Source organism: Aquarana catesbeiana, linkage group LG13, assembly GCF_042186555.1.
Source record: "Aquarana catesbeiana isolate 2022-GZ linkage group LG13, ASM4218655v1, whole genome shotgun sequence".
Taxonomy (NCBI): Eukaryota; Metazoa; Chordata; class Amphibia; order Anura; family Ranidae; genus Aquarana; species Aquarana catesbeiana.
Window position 1 is genome coordinate 204,369,648 of NC_133336.1, and position 19,727 is coordinate 204,389,374.

A 19,727-nucleotide genomic window follows, 5' to 3' on the forward strand; every position below is an offset into this window, starting at 1 on the left:
CTGTACTGACATTCCAGGTGAGGGAGATGTTCCGATCGTTGACATTCATGGAGTTCAGTAGGCCCATCAGACCTTCCATATCCCCTCTCCAAATAATTAAAAGATCGTCTATAAATCTTTTATATAGTACGATATCTCCATTGTCATCCATTAGGTTTTCCTCTTCCTCCCATTTAGCCATATAGAGATTTGCTACACTTGGGGCGAATTTGGCGCCCATCGCGACGCCTTTCTTCTGTAAGTAGATCTTGTTATCGTACCAGAAAAAATTATTCTGCAAACAAAATTCTAAACATTTCAAAAGAAAGAGTGTAAGATCCTCATCGATGGAATCTTCCTTATCCAAGGCCCATTTGACAGCGTTCAGGGCACCCTCATGGTCGATGTTAGTATATAATGAGGCCACATCTCCTGTGGCCATAATTATATTCTCATATGTAGTACATCCCCCAAGCAACTGCAAAGTGTGCTTGGTGTCCCTAAGGTAAGCATTGGTTTTCTTCACTAGGGGCTGTAGATGGATGTCTATATACTCTCCTAGTCTGGAGGTGAGGGATCCAATACCGCTCACTATCGGTCTTCCGGGTGGGTTCAGGCTGTCCTTATGGATTTTGGGCAAATAGTAGATTACAGGCATTTTGCTAACCATAGGGACTAGGTATTTGGCCTCATGCTTGTTCAACAATCCCTTATCGGTTCCATATTTGATAATGCCCTCCAATGCATTTTTACATGCCTTGGTGGGGTTGTCCTTAAGAGGCCGATAAGTATCCATATCACTTAGTATCCTTCCCATCTCATTTTTGTATTGTTGTAGTGAGAGGACGACGACACCTCCCCCTTTATCCGCCGGTCTAATCACTATGTCTTTCCTTCTTTCCAGTGAATCCATTCCTCTTTTAATATCTATATGCTCATGTACTTTCTTAACCGGTAGTTGCTCTAACTCTGAGGTAACCAATTTCTTGAATAAATCGACATACTTATTGTTGGATATATAAGGGTTAAACACTGAGTTATTTCTTAGGCTAGTGAACCTGTGATCAGTGACAGCCCTCTCAACAGGGTTGAGGGCATAATACTTTTTGATATTGAGTTTCCTGACCAATTTCTGTACCCCAACGTAGGTGTCGAATTTGTTCAGTCCCTTTTTTGGGGCATACTTGATTCCCTTATCTAAAACTAGTAATTCCACCCTTGATAGTTCTGCTCCGCTTAAATTATAAATTCCCCGTCCTAGTCTTCCCGCCTTCTTTTTCTGTTGTACTCTTCGTCCAGCTCTCCCTCCTCTCTTCCTGGATTTCGTACTTCTCGGGCGGGTCCTCCCCTGGTCCCCCCTAAAAAAGATTCATCTAAAAAGTGGTCATTGTCACTCAAAGGCTGGAAACCGTTAGCCACAGGTACCCCATAGTGGTCCTGCTGATGTGTTTCATATCTGACTCTTTGCGGCTTGGGGGAATAATAAGCTCCATCTCTGCCTGCATCTTCCCTTAAATGTATGGGCTGCCCCCTGAAAGGAGGTTGATACGGTAAGGGGCCCCTATATGGTGCACGATTTTCTCTCCGAGGTGTATTCTGCTGACTCCCATAACTCCTATATTGATGGTATGGAGTGCTGTGTTGATATCCATATGGTCTTTGATGGCCATATGAGTGATATTGGCTATTCCTAAAATTAGGTGCAGGGTTTGGAGGATGAGCAAAATCAAAAAGCTCCCTCTCCCTATAGCCATTATCTTGATAGATGGGTGCCTCGTATCTCCAATTTTCATTGTTAGGCGGCGGACCATTTCTCCCCTCATTGTTAGGTCGCCTCGAGCGATTTTGTTGCGGTTTCCTTGGAGGTTGGCGATAAGGTGTATGAGGTAACACCTCCTCCTGGCGATGCGGCGGAAACCCTCTATTAACTGGTCTGTTACTCTGTTGTTGTGAATAGGACTGACCCTGTGGTGGTACCATATTGGTAACTGTCCCCGCCTGTGAATGGGGGTTAACCACTGTGTTGGACGTCAGTGTTGATTGCTAACGAAAGACTTGTTTGTTTTGATAATCTTCGAAGTCCCTTTGGTACTTCTTCTTCTTTACGTTTTTGTTTTCCGTGTCTTTCTTCTGCATATTCCTCTGTAGTTCCCCCATAAGTCTAGTATATTCAGGGTGACCTATGAGGGCGCTGAGTTTCTCCCTAATATCCTTAATCTGGTTTTCTAAAAGATCTAGTTTACGCTGTTTTCTCTTCATAAGAAATTCCATAATCTCCCTTCCCTTGCCCACAAAAAACGCATACCACTCCTCTACATCATCAACCCCAAGTAAGCCATCATTAATGGGAACATCCCATCGTAACTTCCTAGGGACCAGACCATCCTTTAAATATTTCCTCATGGTGGACATATCCCACCATATATTACTCTTTTTGTCCATGCAGTGTCCTAATTTCCTAAAAAGCTGCGTGATATCATTCTCATTAGAGTTGGTGATGGAGAAAAGATCCTCCAGATCAATTTCTTTGTTCTCAAAAAAGGCAAAAGGATCCATCAGGCTACTAGCAGGAATAGGAAAATAGAGGAAACAGAATAATAGCTAAAAACCTTGCGAGCCACTTACGGACAAATGCCTATAAAGTAATAAGTGAACAGTGGAGTCCAGCTGCAAACACTCAATCACGTTCCATATTCGTGTATAGTATTAAAATTAAAAATAATGTGTCTGCGCTAGAAAAAAATCACTACACTCAAAGTGCAGTATTAATGTAAGCAACCTGGGTGTTGAAATAAAATATAAAGTGCACAGTACTATATAAACAGAGAATGTGAATAATCAAACAAAGTGACATATCAAATTGAAATAACAAATAAATACTGGAGGATATAGCAAATGGTGAATAAATAAAGTCCAAAAGCGTGAATATCCAATGATATAAAAGTGCCCGAATAAATTAGTCCCAAAATTGGGTGATTTTCATATATTCTATCTTCCAAAATGTGCCACCAAGAAACATGCTGTAGTGTCTTCCAGCCGCCCCCACAGGTGTATATGCTCACCTTCCTGTGTGTGACACAGCGATTAAACTATGCCAAACAAAGCCTTGGAGCCACTCCTGTGCTCATTAGGAACCAGCTGTACAAACTTCCAATGTTCTCAAATGGAGATGGTTTATGCAAGAGAAAAAAACTCCATAGCGCAATATGTAGGTATAAAGCATTTAATAAAATAATTAGCTCCCCTGTCTGGGGTACTCACATATTGTGGGTGCGTGAGTGCACCAACCATATCAAGCATAAAACGGATAATCTCCCGGTGTGGCGTGCGGTGTAGCGTGTGTAACGAAAAGACTCCTTCTCTCTCTCTGCTGACAGCTCCGTCCAGGCCCCTCCCCTACGCGTGTTCGGCACCGGGACCACGTGCCTTCTTCAGGGGGATCTGTGTTTAACCCTTATATATCCAACAATAAGTATGTCGATTTATTCAAGAAATTGGTTACCTCAGAGTTAGAGCAACTACCGGTTAAGAAAGTACATGAGCATATAGATATTAAAAGAGGAATGGATTCACTGGAAAGAAGGAAAGACATAGTGATTAGACCGGCGGATAAAGGGGGAGGTGTCGTCGTCCTCTCACTACAACAATACAAAAATGAGATGGGAAGGATACTAAGTGATATGGATACTTATCGGCCTCTTAAGGACAACCCCACCAAGGCATGTAAAAATGCATTGGAGGGCATTATCAAATATGGAACCGATAAGGGATTGTTGAACAAGCATGAGGCCAAATACCTAGTCCCTATGGTTAGCAAAATGCCTGTAATCTACTATTTGCCCAAAATCCATAAGGACAGCCTGAACCCACCCGGAAGACCGATAGTGAGCGGTATTGGATCCCTCACCTCCAGACTAGGAGAGTATATAGACATCCATCTACAGCCCCTAGTGAAGAAAACCAATGCTTACCTTAGGGACACCAAGCACACTTTGCAGTTGCTTGGGGGATGTACTACATATGAGAATATAATTATGGCCACAGGAGATGTGGCCTCATTATATACTAACATCGACCATGAGGGTGCCCTGAACGCTGTCAAATGGGCCTTGGATAAGGAAGATTCCATCGATGAGGATCTTACACTCTTTCTTTTGAAATGTTTAGAATTTTGTTTGCAGAATAATTTTTTCTGGTACGATAACAAGATCTACTTACAGAAGAAAGGCGTCGCGATGGGCGCCAAATTCGCCCCAAGTGTAGCAAATCTCTATATGGCTAAATGGGAGGAAGAGGAAAACCTAATGGATGACAATGGAGATATCGTACTATATAAAAGATTTATAGACGATCTTTTAATTATTTGGAGAGGGGATATGGAAGGTCTGATGGGCCTACTGAACTCCATGAATGTCAACGATCGGAACATCTCCCTCACCTGGAATGTCAGTACAGAAAATATACATTTTTTGGATTTAGAGATTTCCAACACTAATGAGGGTATCATCACCAAATCCTTTTTCAAAGCTACGGACCGGAATTCGTATATCCCGGTTACGAGTTGTCATCATAAACCCTGGTTAAAAAACATCCCGAGTGGACAATATATGAGGATGCGAAGGAATTGCACCAGGATGGTGGATTATGATACCCAGTCAGAGAGGTTAAGTACTATGTTCTTAGAGAAGGGATACCAGAAGGAGTTTTTGGAGAAAGAAAAAAGTAGAATTGGCAACATGGATAGGGCGGATCTTCTAAAAGATGCTATTAGATCAACCGGTAATGATGTTCATGAGGGTATTAGTGTAGTACTTGATTATTCAGCACAAAGCCACGAAGTAAGGAGGATTATATGCAAATATTGGAGTGTGTTGAAACAGGACACCCAACTCAAGGATGTTCTTCCGGATAAACCGAAATTTGTTTTTAAGAGAGCTCCCAGCTTGCGGGACAGGCTGATACACAATGTGGTAGATCCTCCCCCTCCAAAACCTAAAATGTTCCTGGACCTAGAAGGATTCCACAGCTGTGGCAGGTGTTACAGTTGCAGGAGGATCCCGGGCAACATTAGGAGGTTAAAGGAGTTCTTGAACCCTAGAAACAATTTTTCGTATAAGATTAGGGATTTTATATCCTGTGATACAGTAGGGGTGGTCTATGCCTTAAAGTGCCCATGTAACCTGTTGTATGTGGGGCGGACCACCAGGGCTCTCAAAGACCGCATGGAAGAACATGTGAGGCATATATGCAATGGGTCCGATAAACATGGTTTGTATGTGCACTTTAAGAGGGTACATAACCAAAGTACCGCAGGCATGAAGTTTTGGGGGATTGAGGCGCCCAAACGCCACTGGAGGGGTTCTAATTTCATTAGAGAGATAAGCAAAAGAGAATCCTGGTGGATACACCAGCTTGGGTCTTTGATTCCTGGAGGATTGAATAGAGATTTCGATTTGAGATGTTTCCTTAGTAATTACTGATACGGTTTACTTTGGCGGTACATTTTCTATTATTTTTTGTTCTCTCTTATTTTGAGTTATAAGGGATGCCCTATCTATTGGGCTCAGTAGGGGCATCCAATATAGATTGTACACATTGATGTTCTTTCCCCTTGATAGTTCTATTACCTCCCCACAGTGACTCTATGAATAATTTGTTCATTTTGAATGATTTTTTAGAATAGACCTTTTTAGTCAATATTTTATAGGATGTTTATGATTTTTTATGCGATCAATAATGTTTAGAATAAAGTATGTTATGTTTATTTTTAATATTTTAATAATATTTTAATTTTACCTTTGGTCAACCCTTGTATAGAATGCTGTAGGTTATTTACCAGTTAGGGCATTATGTGATATCGTTTGTGGCGATCTAAACGTGTGTGGTGTGTAGTGATACTCTCTTTGCCAGACCGCTCCGTCCTGAATTATATCAATATAGAATTTACATTGAATTTAATACTCAACATCCCATTGGATCATTTATTGTGAGATCCTGTTATTAATAGTACACTTCTGGCTAATTAACAGAAGTGTAGTCTTAGGGAAAATGGCCGCTGTGCTTACCTTTACTGCCCATTAGAGTTCAGTTTTGTAATCTTAGGCAAAATGGCTGCCATGATTGACACGGCGTACGTCAACCTGATTTAAGGCCTAAGGGAAAATGGCCGCCATAGACACAAATATGTCTGCGGTCTCAGGCAAAATGGCCGCCGGAGCTATATATATATTCACTCTGAAGCTCTCGTCCAATCAGATCCCCCTGAAGAAGGCACGTGGTCCCGGTGCCGAACACGCGTAGGGGAGGGGCCTGGACGGAGCTGTCAGCAGAGAGAGAGAAGGAGTCTTTTCGTTACACACGCTACACCGCACGCCACACCGGGAGATTATCCGTTTTATGCTTGATATGGTTGGTGCACTCACGCACCCACAATATGTGAGTACCCCAGACAGGGGAGCTAATTATTTTATTAAATGCTTTATACCTACATATTGCGCTATGGAGTTTTTTTCTCTTGCATAAACCATCTCCATTTGAGAACATTGGAAGTTTGTACAGCTGGTTCCTAATGAGCACAGGAGTGGCTCCAAGGCTTTGTTTGGCATAGTTTAATCGCTGTGTCACACACAGGAAGGTGAGCATATACACCTGTGGGGGCGGCTGGAAGACACTACAGCATGTTTCTTGGTGGCACATTTTGGAAGATAGAATATATGAAAATCACCCAATTTTGGGACTAATTTATTCGGGCACTTTTATATCATTGGATATTCACGCTTTTGGACTTTATTTATTCACCATTTGCTATATCCTCCAGTATTTATTTGTTATTTCAATTTGATATGTCACTTTGTTTGATTATTCACATTCTCTGTTTATATAGTACTGTGCACTTTATATTTTATTTCAACACCCAGGTTGCTTACATTAATACTGCACTTTGAGTGTAGTGATTTTTTTCTAGCGCAGACACATTATTTTTAATTTTAATACTATACACGAATATGGAACGTGATTGAGTGTTTGCAGCTGGACTCCACTGTTCACTTATTACTTTATAGGCATTTGTCCGTAAGTGGCTCGCAAGGTTTTTAGCTATTATTCTTGAGGATGGATCACTGGCCAGAGCTTGCACAGTATGCAATTGAGCTACTGGCCTGTCCTGCATCCAGTGTTCTTTCGGAACGCACATTCAGTGCTGCTGGAGGCGTGGTAACCGATCACAGGGTGCGTATGTCCACCGACTCGGTCGATCGACTGACCTTCATAAAAATGAATCAGTCTTGGATCACCACCAGCTACTAAGCACCTGATGCTGATGTAACCGAATAATTTTTTTAAAAATCTCAGATCCCTTCAAAGACTGCCTATGCTGAGTGACTATCCCTGAGTAATTATCCTCTTCCTCCTCAATCATCACGCTGATAGCTTGTAAGAACATTTTTGGTTCTGGGCGCCACCACCAGTGGTTTAACAGGGGCGTGTAATTACAATTTTTGATGCAATACTTTGCAGCAGGGCTCGTTCCTGCGTTCCAACTAGAGTGTCTGTCTGTGAGGGGTTGCAGTGTTGTGGCACCAGTGCCTAAGGCCTAATTTTTCAGCTCCTGTTCAATAGGGGCATGTAATTACAATTCTTGATTTAATATTTCACAGCAGGGCCCATTTCTGCACCCACCAAGAGCGAGTGAGGACTTACAGTGTTGTGGCACCAGCACCACCACCACCACAGGCCCAATTTTTCTGCCCTTGTTCAACAGGGGCATGTAATTACAATTCTTGATCTAATATTTCACAGCAGGGCCCTGTGAGGGCTTACAGTGTTGTGGCCACAACAACACCTAAGGCCCAAATTTCTGCTGAGTATATAGGGCAGGCCCCTATTTTCAAACATCTAACTTACAAGCGACTCCTACTTGCAAACGGAAGGAGACAACAGGAAGTGAGATGAAATCTACCCCTAGGAAGGGAAATTCTCCCCTGTAAGAGTTAATATGGGAAAAACATTTCTCCTTTCCACTAATGCTTTCCAATCCTTGTTCCACAAAAAACCCCAAATTTTCAAAAAACATTTGTCATTGGGACATAACTGAGGTGAAATCTTCTGAAGAGGAGGAAAGACAGCAAAACAAATATCACAGGGGTGATAACCCTTCCCTATGTTTTCCAAAAAGCTTAAAAAAGATTTTTTGGCTGGAGCTAAACACGTTAAAAATGTACCCATTCCAAATTACAAACAGATTCTACTTAACAACAAACCTACAGTCCCTGTCTTGTTTGCACCGCCTGTATACTGCTGTTCAGAGTATATAGGGCCTGGTGGCCCCACACCTTTCCTTATTTTAATTTGGGTGCGGGGTTCCCCTTAATATCCATACAAGACCCAAAGGGCCTGGTAATGGACTGGGGGGTACCCATGCCGTTTGTCTCACTGATTTTCATCCATATTGCCAGGACCCGACATTACATTAAACCCGCAAGCAGTTTTAAATGAGATTTTTTCCTTTAAAAATGACATTTGGTGCAGGGACTGCTCTAAACACGGGAAACACGCGCCACTTTACAGGCATACTATAGACACCCCCCAGGTACGATATTTAAAGGAATATTTCACTTTTTTTTTTTTTACTTTAAGCATCATTAAAATCACTGCTCCTGAAAAAACTGCCTTTTTTAAAAGTTTTTTTTGCATTGATACATGTCCCCTGTGGTAGATCCCGGGTCCCCAAACCCTTTTCAGGACAATACCATGCAAATTAGCCTTTAAAATGAGCACTTTTGATTTCGAACATTCGAGTCCCATAGACGCCAATGGGGTTCTAACGTTCGTGTGAACTTTCGGTCCATTCGCAGGTTCTGGTGCGAACCGAACTGGGGGGTGTTCGGCTCATCCCTATTCAAGAACTATGAACCTGGTAACAGAAGACAGACCCCAGATCCAGTATAATCGGTGTACATAGATCATCATAATTTCTAAAGATTCAGATCTAGAAGCCCTCAGTGGAGTAGATGGTACAAAAGAAGTGTAATTATTATTAACACCATCTCTATCATGGAACAAGAGTTTGCCCTCTCTTTTAACAGTTTTTTTACTTTTCTGACCAACTAGAGTCTGGTTGCCATAATAACCTCGCATATGACACTGGGGTTGCAGAATAGTAAAAAACAGATTGCTGTGCTTTGAAAAACAGCACAGAAAGCTCCAGCTTCACACAGTCCTTATGCTAGGAACAAGCAACAGTGACAGAGCTCTCTGACAAAGGGACTGCAAGCAACCTTACAACAATTCTGTCTTTACGGAATCTTCTCTCAGCATAGTTTAATGCCCTGTACACATGGTCGGATTTTCAATCGGATTGTGTTGTCGGAAATTTCGATCGTGTGTAGGCTCCATCGGACTTTTTCCATCAGAATTTCCAACACACAAAGTTTGAGAGCAGGCTATAAAATTTTCCGACAACAAAATCAGATCAGTTAAATAACGATCATGTGTACACAAATCCGACGCACAAAGTGCCACGCATGCTCAGAATAAATTAAGAGACAAAAGCTATTGGCTACTGCCCCGTTTATAGTCCCAACATACGTGTTTTATGTCACAGTGTTCAGAACAATCGGATTTTCCGACAACTGTGTGTGACTGTGTGTATGCAAGACATGTTTGAGCCAACATCCGTCGGAAAAAAAACATGGATTTTGTTGTCGGAATGTCTGATCGTGTGTACAGGGCATAACAGTGAGGAGCAGCCATCTTACCTACCAGTGCGCACGCCACCATTCAGCTGCCAGGATAAGGTTCAAGCACCAGGATACCTGTGAGTTCAGCTACCTCTATGCTGACTGTTGCAGGACACTGAAAGGCAACATCCGAGACTGACGCCCATCGCTGGCTAGGTAACAGACCGCACGCCACACACGCTGGCTAAAGGCCTACACACACCAGCAGCATGGCAGACACTTGACATTGCACAGGACAGTGATAACTTGGACACCAAGACCATTACACAACTGCGAGCAATGCAAGAAGGTGCAGTGCCTAAAGGAACAATCACTCATACACAAAAGGCCCATGAAAATTATGAAGCTAACATTGACATGCACCGCGCCAAGTTAGAAAGGGCTTGGGAAGACACAATATTTGAAATATGTAATGCCACAGGTGCTACCAGTCAAGAAGAACAGATTATGCAAACCATAACTCAGATTAAGTCATGCCATGGACGTAGCCATGTCAGTTACGTAGCACTGTCACAGACTTACTTCACCTATCTGACTAGAACGAATACAAACAGCCTGTAATAATGTGACCTGAAAAAAGCGATCGATCTGGAGCGAGAAGGCATTGTGGAGACCGCCATCAGAAAAGCGCAAAAAGAAAGAAAGGAGCTCCTCCTGGAGACAGTGTCACTGCGCTATAGCACATCCAGACACTCCTCAAGGTCAGGCAAATCAGTGCAGTCAAATACATCCAGTGCAAGCGCAAGTGCTATCAAGGCTCGAGCCACCACAGAGGCTGCATGTGCTAGGGCCAAATATGCCCAGAAAGAGGCAGTCATAAGAGCTGAGAGAGCACGGATAGAAGGAGGAGGAGCAGACAGCTGCCGCCAAAGCAGCCGCTGCCACTGCACGTAGAAAGGCTGAATTGGACGCAACCTTAGAAGCCCTAAGTAAGGAAGAGGACGCAGCAGCCGCCATAGCCCAGGCTGAAGTCTTGGAAGCAGCTGTGCAACTGGACGACGGGGAGCAAAAGTACGACCTGATGCTGCCAGAGGTTGCAGGCAGTCGTACGGAAGATAATGTGAGGAGCCTTCTCTGTTTCAACACCGGTGCATCTCAGTGCAGTGAGGGCGACATATCTGACACCAAAGACTTGCTAGACCCGAGAGAAGATGCTGTTCCTCCAAGGGTACTAAGTGCCTGGGATATCAGCAGTCAAAGAAATCATCAACATGCCAATATGCTCATAATTGCACCACCACAGGCTCGCCATGTGGCTGCACTAACACAGAGAGATACAGCTATACACACTGGCCAGCAATCATCAAACACTTGCATCAAAGAAGAGGCGATCACAAGACCCTTCCAGGGAACCACAACAGAACAAGATCAGCACACCAATGTATCAGGCTTGACCGACATGGGGAAGTACAGTATATGATCCGGCATGACATGGTGCAGACGGGACTCACCAACTTTGACGACCATCCTGAGAATTACAGGATATGGAAGTTCACATTCAAGGACGCTATTAAGAGTCTGGGCTTCTCCACCAGGGAGGAACTCAGCCTGCTGACCAAATGGATGGGGAAAGAATCCGTGGAACATGCTAAGAGTCTCAGGGCAGCCAACGTGAACCACCCCCAAGTAGGTCTGGACTTAGTATGGGAAAGGCTAGAGGAGTGCTATGGTAGCCCCGAGTCAGTTGAAGATGCACTCAAGAGGGTTGACAATTTTCCCAGAATTACTGCCAAAGACTATACAAAGTTACGAGAACTCAGGGATTTGCTGCAGGAGCTGCAGTCTGCAAGAACAGATCAATCCCTAACAGGCCTCAATGTCCTGGACTCCACTCATGGAGTGAGACCAATCTTGGAGAAGCTACCCTACAACCTCCAAGAAAGATGGATTTTGCGAGGCTCCAAATACAAAAGGGAGAAGCAGGTCACCTACCCCCCTTCTCTTTCTTCTTGAGCTTCATTCGCGAAGCAGCCTTCACAGAGAATGATCCCAGCTTCATTGTAGGTGCACAGACCACACTCAGTACAAGTAGCCTGAAGGATGAAAGACCAACGTCAAGACATGGCAGTGCTAGAACATCCCTCAGTTCGCAGGACGGATGTGTCCCCCACAACCCACACAAGCTCTGACCAGTCGGCCACTGGAGTCCAGAAGCAGAGAGACATAAACAAAGAATGTCCCATACATAAAAAAAACACATCCGCTTAACAAGTGCATCGTGTTCAGGATTAAATTCATAGAGGAACGCAAAAACTTACTATGAGAGTTGGGAGCTTGCTTTAAATGCTGTGCTTCTACAGGACATCTATCCAAGGAATGTAAAGAAGCCATAAAATGCACCAAGTTTAACAGTGATAGGCATGTGACAGCTCTACACCCAGAGACATTTAAGCCTAAAACATTCAAGACCCCTAACCCTATAATAAGGCAGGACGGGGAGGAAGAAGAGGTTAAGACACCCCCCCCCATCGGTAACATCTAAATGTACTGAGATTTGCGGAGATAGAGGCGAAGGTAGATCTTGTTCGAAGATATGCCTTGTTACAGTGCACCCAGAGGGACAACTGGAAAGAGCTGTAAGAATGTATGCTAACATCAATGATCAGAGCAATCGATCGTTGGTTAGATCGGAATTCTTTAACCTATTCAACATACAAGATAACGCCTCCCCTTACACGCTCCGAATGTGCGCAGGACGAATGGAGACAACAGGGAGGAGAGTAAATGGCTACATCATATGTTCCCTGGACGGTAAGGTAAAGATGCCACTCCCCACACTTATCGAGTGTAATCACATGGCAGAGGATAGGAGTGAAATCCCGATACCAGACGTGGCACGCCACCACCCTCATCTCAAGGCAATAGCTGACCGCATCCCATTACTAGATGAAAGCGCCCAAATATTGCTGCTACCCGGTAGGGACATTATGAGAGCTCATAAAATCCGTGAACAACGGGATGGGGAACATGATGACCCATGCACCCAGAGGCTTGACCTAGGATGGGTGATAGTAGGCGAAGTATGCATTGACAGGACACGCAGGTTGACAATGTAGAAACCCTACGTACAAACTTGCTGGAAAATGTGCATCTATCTTTGAGCCAAGTCTGAACCACTTTCATGTTAAGGAGATGCTCGGGAACAAATGGAGACATAGGCATGTCATCGGAGCACAACGAGAGCTTCCTGGGTTAGAGAAATGCACCGATAACCAAGGGTGCACAGCATTCCAGGCTACAAGGGATGATAAAAAACAAGCACCTTCAATAGAATATAGGGAATCCCTGAGGTTGATGGACAAGGAGCTCTACAAAGACAAATCGGGTAGCTGGGACTTCTCATTGCCTCCAGAAGGACAAAAAGAATGGGAAAAGTGGAAGGATTCTTTAAAGTTCCTTGAACAACTTGAGATCCCACTCCCCTACTCGCCAACATCTCAAAACAATCAACTGCCACAGTTGACATATCAGAAGATTCTTTGCAATCAGGGGACCAGTCAAACAAATATGTTCTGACCGTGGAACCAATTTCGTTGGAGCATGTAAGGAATTACAAATAGACACTGAAGACATTGAAGATTCCAGCATCCAAAAGTATCTGCGTGATCAATGGTGCATGTGGATATTCAACTACCCTCATTCCTCTCACATGGGTGGAGCATGGGAACGCATGATCGTAGTGACTCAACCCATTTTAGACTCTGATGATGACTACTAGCTTAGCTCGACTCACCCATGAAGTGCTAACCACATTTATGGCCGAAGTGTTAGCCATTGTCAATGCAAGGGCTTTGATTCCAGTATCAACAGATCCAGAATCACCAAGCATTCTGACCCCAGCAATGCTCCTCACACAGAAGATAGGTGACATTCCCACTCCAGTCGGGGACTTCAATTAAAAAAACCTGTATAAACGCCAATGGAGACAGATGCAGTGCCTCGCTAGCACCTTTTGGGACCGTTGGAGGGCGCAAATATCTTGTCACACTTCAGGAACGTCGCAAATGGCAAGCTGTCACACAGAAAATTCAAAAAGTAGATGTTGTTCTGTTAAGAGACAAGCAGGTGCTGCGAAACGAGTGGCCTATAGGTCTCATCATTAAATCCATCCCTAGTGCAGATGGGAAGGTCCACAAAGTCGAAGTAAAAATTGTCAGACAAGGGACGGTGAAAATCTTTACAAGGCCCAGTACAGAAACCATCCTTTTAATGGCCAAAGCGGACTATAACAAAGAAAAGGACTGAACACCCATTCTGGGAATCTTCAAAGGCATTGTGGTGCGCTCAAGCATCCTGAACAGTGCACCCCGCTGGCCTCAATTGCTGGAAGGGACTTTGGAGACTTGATATTGCATTATTATGTGTACACGATATTATGCACTGTTGTTTTGTTTTCACATATGTACCACGTAGTTAGTAATAGTGGTATCTCCAGATACCAGACGGGGAGTATCATGGAACAAGAGTCCCTAGTTTGTTTGCCCTGTCTCTCTTTTAACAGTGTTTACTTTTCTGATCAACTAGAGTCTGGTTGCCATAGTAACCTTTCAATTCTCTGGTAGAGGGAAGGGATTAGCCCACTCTCCCTGTCTAAATTTATTAGTTGGTTTCTCCCTGTTCCTTTTCCTGTTTAGCCAGACTTCTGGTCTTTTTCACTTATGGAAGACTCTGTAAGTACAAGCTGGCAAACCTTGCAATAAGCATTCTGTTTTTTACCTCCTTCCCTGGATAAGCACTCCACATAGAGAAGCTCTCTCTTAACACCCTGCAACATCTACAAACTCATCTACAAACTCTCTGCTGTTATTTCACAAATAAAGTTAGGAAAGTTAAAGGACTTTGTTGTGCTTTGATAGGAAGGCGAGTTAAGCTATCTGGCCTTATTCATATCCTCGCATATGATACTGGGGTTGCAGAATAATCTCCGCACCTTACACAAAGTGATTCCTATGATAGATACACTACGGATTTAATTTACCTTTCAGCTCCGGAGTCAGGGAATGTCCGAGTTCATCCAGCAGAATCTGATCCGGCAGACCCTCACCTATAGAGAGAAATATAAGATGATGGCTCTGAGTCATGTATGATTGAAGCTGACCTTTCACATACACCAAGCTACACATTACAATTATGTCCAAGCAGCAGAATATAATGAATCCTATGTTACATGTAACATGTCAGAGTAAAGTTCTCCATATTCTGGCCATATATAAATATACAGTAGTGATCTGATTAAGATTTTGTTCTGAATAAGTGTAAGGAATAGAGTTGGAGTGTGATATTGCAGTGGAGAGAGATAGAAAAGGGTTCTGTTCATTGCTACTAGCAAGTTAGTGTGCTATAGTGTAGAGTGAAAATAGTGATAGTGCAGTGTGTGTCGTGCGACCATTCATTTTTATAGTTTAGTGTTTCGGGCCGTGTTTACTGCAGTATATTAAGGTGCATTAGTGCACGTTTACTGCAGTATATTGAGGTGCGTTTGTGTATGTTCACTGCAATATATTACATAAGTCCATGCAGTTAAAAAAAAATACATACAATCCCATATACACAATCCTACACCCACACTTGATGCAAAAGAAGGCAAAAAAACAGCAAAGCATGATCCAATTTGCTTCAGCGGGGGAAACAATTCCTTCCTGATCCCTTGAGAGGCAAAATCGGATTTTGCCTGTATCAACTTTACCTATAAATGTCAGTATCCAGTTATGTTATGTACATTTAGGAAAGAATCCAGGCCTTTTTTAAAGCAATCTACTGAGCTGGCCAGAACCACCTCTGGAGGGAGTCTATTCCACATTTTCACAGCTCTTATGCCCTGTACACACGATCGGACATTGATCGGACATTCCGACAACAAAATCCATGGATTTTTTCCAACGGATGTTGGCTCAAACTTGTTTTGCATACACACAGTCACACAAAGTTGTCAGAATTTTCAAACGCCAAGAACACGGTGACGTACACAACGTACGACCAGACTATAAAAGGGCAGTTCAGAACCAAGTGCGGCACCCTTTGGGCCCCTTTTGCTAATCTCGTGTTAATAAAAGTTTGGTGAAAGAGGATTGGCGCTTTTTCAGACTCGTGGTTTTCAGATCGTATTTCTGCTGTTCAGTTTGTGCTTGTGGGTTTGTATCTGGTCTTCAGTGCGTGCAGCGAGTTACCCCTGACTTGTCATTGTGTTCTTGTTAGTTCGTTACTGATTTTCAGGTTGCTCTTCACAGGCCTTGCTGTTCTTCAGTGCGTTCTGTTACTTTGTTCTGAGCAGTCGACCGTTTTCTAGCCATGTTGCGTATACGTACTCATCGTAGAGTTTGTGCTGTGCGGGGGCTTGGTGTTGGGGTCCTTACCTTGACACAAGCCCAGTCCATGAACAGGGTGGGGAGGAGTTCATGGACCAAGAATTGGTTGCTCCAGCGTGACCAGTTCTGTCACATGCCTTTGCTCCGTGAGATCTGTGAGAATAATCCTGATGATTTCAGGAACTTTCTCTGGATGATGGACCCCGTATTTCACCGTTTGTTGGCTTTGCTGACCCCCTATATCAACAGGCAGGATACCTGCATGAGGCAAGCCATCACTACGAACCAGAGGTTAGTCGCCACCCTGCGGTACTTGGCGACAGGGAGAAGTCTGCAGGTCCTCAAGTTCTCAACAGGTATCTCCCCCCAGGCTCTGGGGATCATTATCCCAGAGACCTGTTCTGCCATCATCCAGGTTCTGCAGAAGTAGTATATTAAGGTAAGATTTTTATCCTTTAACATCACATTTTTTTGTATTTAATGTTTGATAATGTAATATATTTCTTTCCTCATTCCCTAATTACCATGATTGTAATATGCTGTGAATGCCCCCTTTGTCCTCATGCATGCTGGATTTTTATGTAATTTTTTTTTGTCCTTCATACATATTTGCCTTCCCTTACCTCCCCAGCATGCTCTCCTGGCCCTATATTCACCTTGTGTAGTCACTTAACAATGTATTTTGTCAGCTCCATAGTAGTGCTTTACCCTAAATACCCCCTAAAATGTTGAAAATTGTGATGTGTGCTTGAAATTCAGACAGAGTGCCAGAGGCTTTTTTTGGGGTTCACAAAATCATTTGGAACCCTCCCTAACCCCAACTGCTAACTCAGCTGATAACAATCCTCTATCAGCTGACTTTGCCAAACCCATACACACTATACCCACCTCTTTTGTGCTCCGATTTATGGATAAATTCCCCAAAGCATGTAATGCAAGGGCTTGCCTGAATACTTTAAATGTTAATGTTTAAAGTTTTTTTATCCTATTATTATCTTGATAGGTAATAGTAGAATGTCCAAATGTGCTCAAATGTGTACAGTGTGTATTTTTATCTTTGTATTATGACACTTCTTACCTGTCCAGTGGGCTGCCAATAGTGTAAGTAAGGAGGGGCTGGCCAAAGTAATACACATTATTTACGCATTCATTCCTCAATGAAGTGGAGAGGGTTACCTGTCCAAAACATCTCCCCCCCCATAAAATTTTTCAAATGGCCCATGAGAGGGGGGGGAATCTGATAGGTGTCTTTAAATACTCCCTAAAATAAATGTTATACTGATGTTGGCCAAGAATGTTTGTGACTACTCTGCTTTCCATGTTTATGTGCAAAATGAATAATTTATTTTTCTTGTTTGACTCCACAGTTTCCTTCCAACCCACAGGAATGGCAGACTGTGGCCCCCCACTTTGCCCAGCGGGGGGACTTTCCTAACTGCGTTGGGGCAATTGATGGGAAACACGTCCACATCGTCCCACCACCCAACTCGGGGTCATACTATTACAACTATAAGGGGTTCAATAGTATTGTGATGTTGGCGGTGGTGTCGGCTACTTACGAGTTCCTGTATGTGGACGTGGGGAAGAATGGCCGGATGTCAGATGGTGGAGTCATCGCCCAGACGGAGTTCTACAGGCGTCTCCAGAATGGCAGCTTGGTCTTGCCACCTCCAGAAGACAATGTGGAAGGACTCCCATTCATCTTCATTACGGATGAAGCATTTACACTGGGGGACCATCTTATGCGGCCATTCCCTATGAGGACCCTCACCCTGGACCAGAGGGTTTTTAATTACCGGCTGGCCAGAGCCAGAAGAGTGGTGGAGAACACGTTTGAAATAATGGCCAGCTGGTTCCGCCTATTTCTTACACCCATACACATGGCAGAGTATAAACTGAATCACATCAGGATGAAATTCTGCGAACCTTGCTGGCTCAGTTGGGCCTGAATCCGGAATTCATGTAAATTAACCAACCCTGATGGCGCTTGAATATGGCCATCCTGGCTTGCCCCCCCTGAGTGCCTGCGAGGTCCATCTAAGATACCTTGAATACTTTGCGGGTAGGGGGGCCATCAATATGCCAGACAATGTCTGAGACATTTTTTAAATAAAAAACAAATTTTAACTACCAAAATATTTGCTGACATTTACTGCTTGTGTTTCTTTTAGCTGACCCTGACATAAATTTGGGGAGTCCTGAAAATGGCGTGATTGTGTAACATTAGAAAGCACTGTTGGGTGTTATTTACTAAAGGCAAAGACACATTGCACTACAAGTGCACTTGAGACTGCACAGAAACTGCACTTGTAGTGCAAAGTGGATTTGCCCTTAGGAAATCACCCCCATTGTCCCAGAAAACACCAATTTTAATACACCAAAAGTTACGGAGCATTGCAAGAAGAATCCACACATTATTAATTATCAATCTTTTTAATACCAGCACAATCACATGTGCATTTATAAAAGGTTTTTAAAACAAACCAACATGTTTGTTGTATAACAATTTTTTGGGTCACATTAATAAAAGTAGAAATGTCCATTTAAGGTAAAACAGGCATGTTTAAAACCAACAAGAAATACACAAATCTGGAACTTACAAAGTTCAACTTTGTTATAAATTGAAGGCAATATAAGACATGAGTATTTATAAACTGTGTGTGATATTGCGTTCAGATGGGGTGAAGTCACCCCTGGAAAAGCCAAATTTTGAAGATGCACACAAATTGCCGAATGTCAACATGTGCTAGCTGCCATCACGGGGGATCAAGGAACGTGTTTTGGGGGTGCAACCCCTTCTTCTCAGCTACTTTATTATTGAGGAAGAGGTTGCACCCACAAAACGCCTACATTGATCTCCCGTGATGGCAGATAGCACATGTTGACACAGTGTGTGCATCTTCAAAATTTGGCTTTCTCGAATGTCAAAAAATGTGCTTTTTTTACAGAAAACATTTTTCACAACAAAGTAAGAGATTTGGAGGTGTTTTAAACTCTCCCTAAAACATCAATGATGTTCTTCATTTAGTTTTGAACATCATTGATGTTTTGCTTGATGTTTTCCAAGTCCCTATTACACCCTATGATCTCCCCGATCAGGATCTGGGCACTTTCACTGGTGAAATGACCTGGATCTACAACATCATGATCACCTCAAAATATATAAAAAAAACACACCATGTATTAAAAATATGCTGGCATCCATCTCTTACCTGAGCCTGTGGTCGCAGACACTCACCTGTTGTAACAATTTCCACCACGTCTCCATCCTCCTGCTCCTCTTGTTGGCTTTGGGGGATTTCCACTTCTTTGAGGTGTGGGGTCTGTGGTCTCCTCTAATGAGGGGTGTCCTCCGAGTCTTTTTTCCCCTATGTAAAAAAAAATAGGTATACTTAGCACACAGATATTTTATGGCAGAAATAGGAATATGAAACATTGCTTGGAAGTGGGGTACAATTGTCTATTTTGGCAGAGTTCCAAGATGAAGAAATATTTTGTCACTTTGTCAAGCTTGAATACTTACCTGTTTTGTACAAGCTTCACGGATGGAGACACCCCTATAGTATACACTGGAGCACCTGTGTGGGACCCCCTAATAAAAAGGGCGTTCTGGTGTCCCACACTAGTGATCCAGCGTCCAGATGTGTAAACAGCTGCTGAGTGTCCTCTCCTTACACAGAATCTAGTTTGCATTTCATTCTAGTTA

General features: G+C 43.2%; 1 protein-coding gene across 2 annotated transcripts in view; it reads right to left on the minus strand.

The window, feature by feature from the left end:
- LOC141117739 (NACHT, LRR and PYD domains-containing protein 3-like) overlaps positions 1-19,727 on the minus strand; it is a 498,266-nt gene that overhangs the window by 266,929 nt on the left and 211,610 nt on the right. For both annotated transcript variants that reach the window (XM_073610753.1, XM_073610752.1), the window contains exon 5: positions 14,695-14,760. In XM_073610753.1, the coding sequence (XP_073466854.1) occupies positions 14,695-14,760 (66 nt within the window). The remainder of the gene's footprint in view (positions 1-14,694; positions 14,761-19,727) is intronic.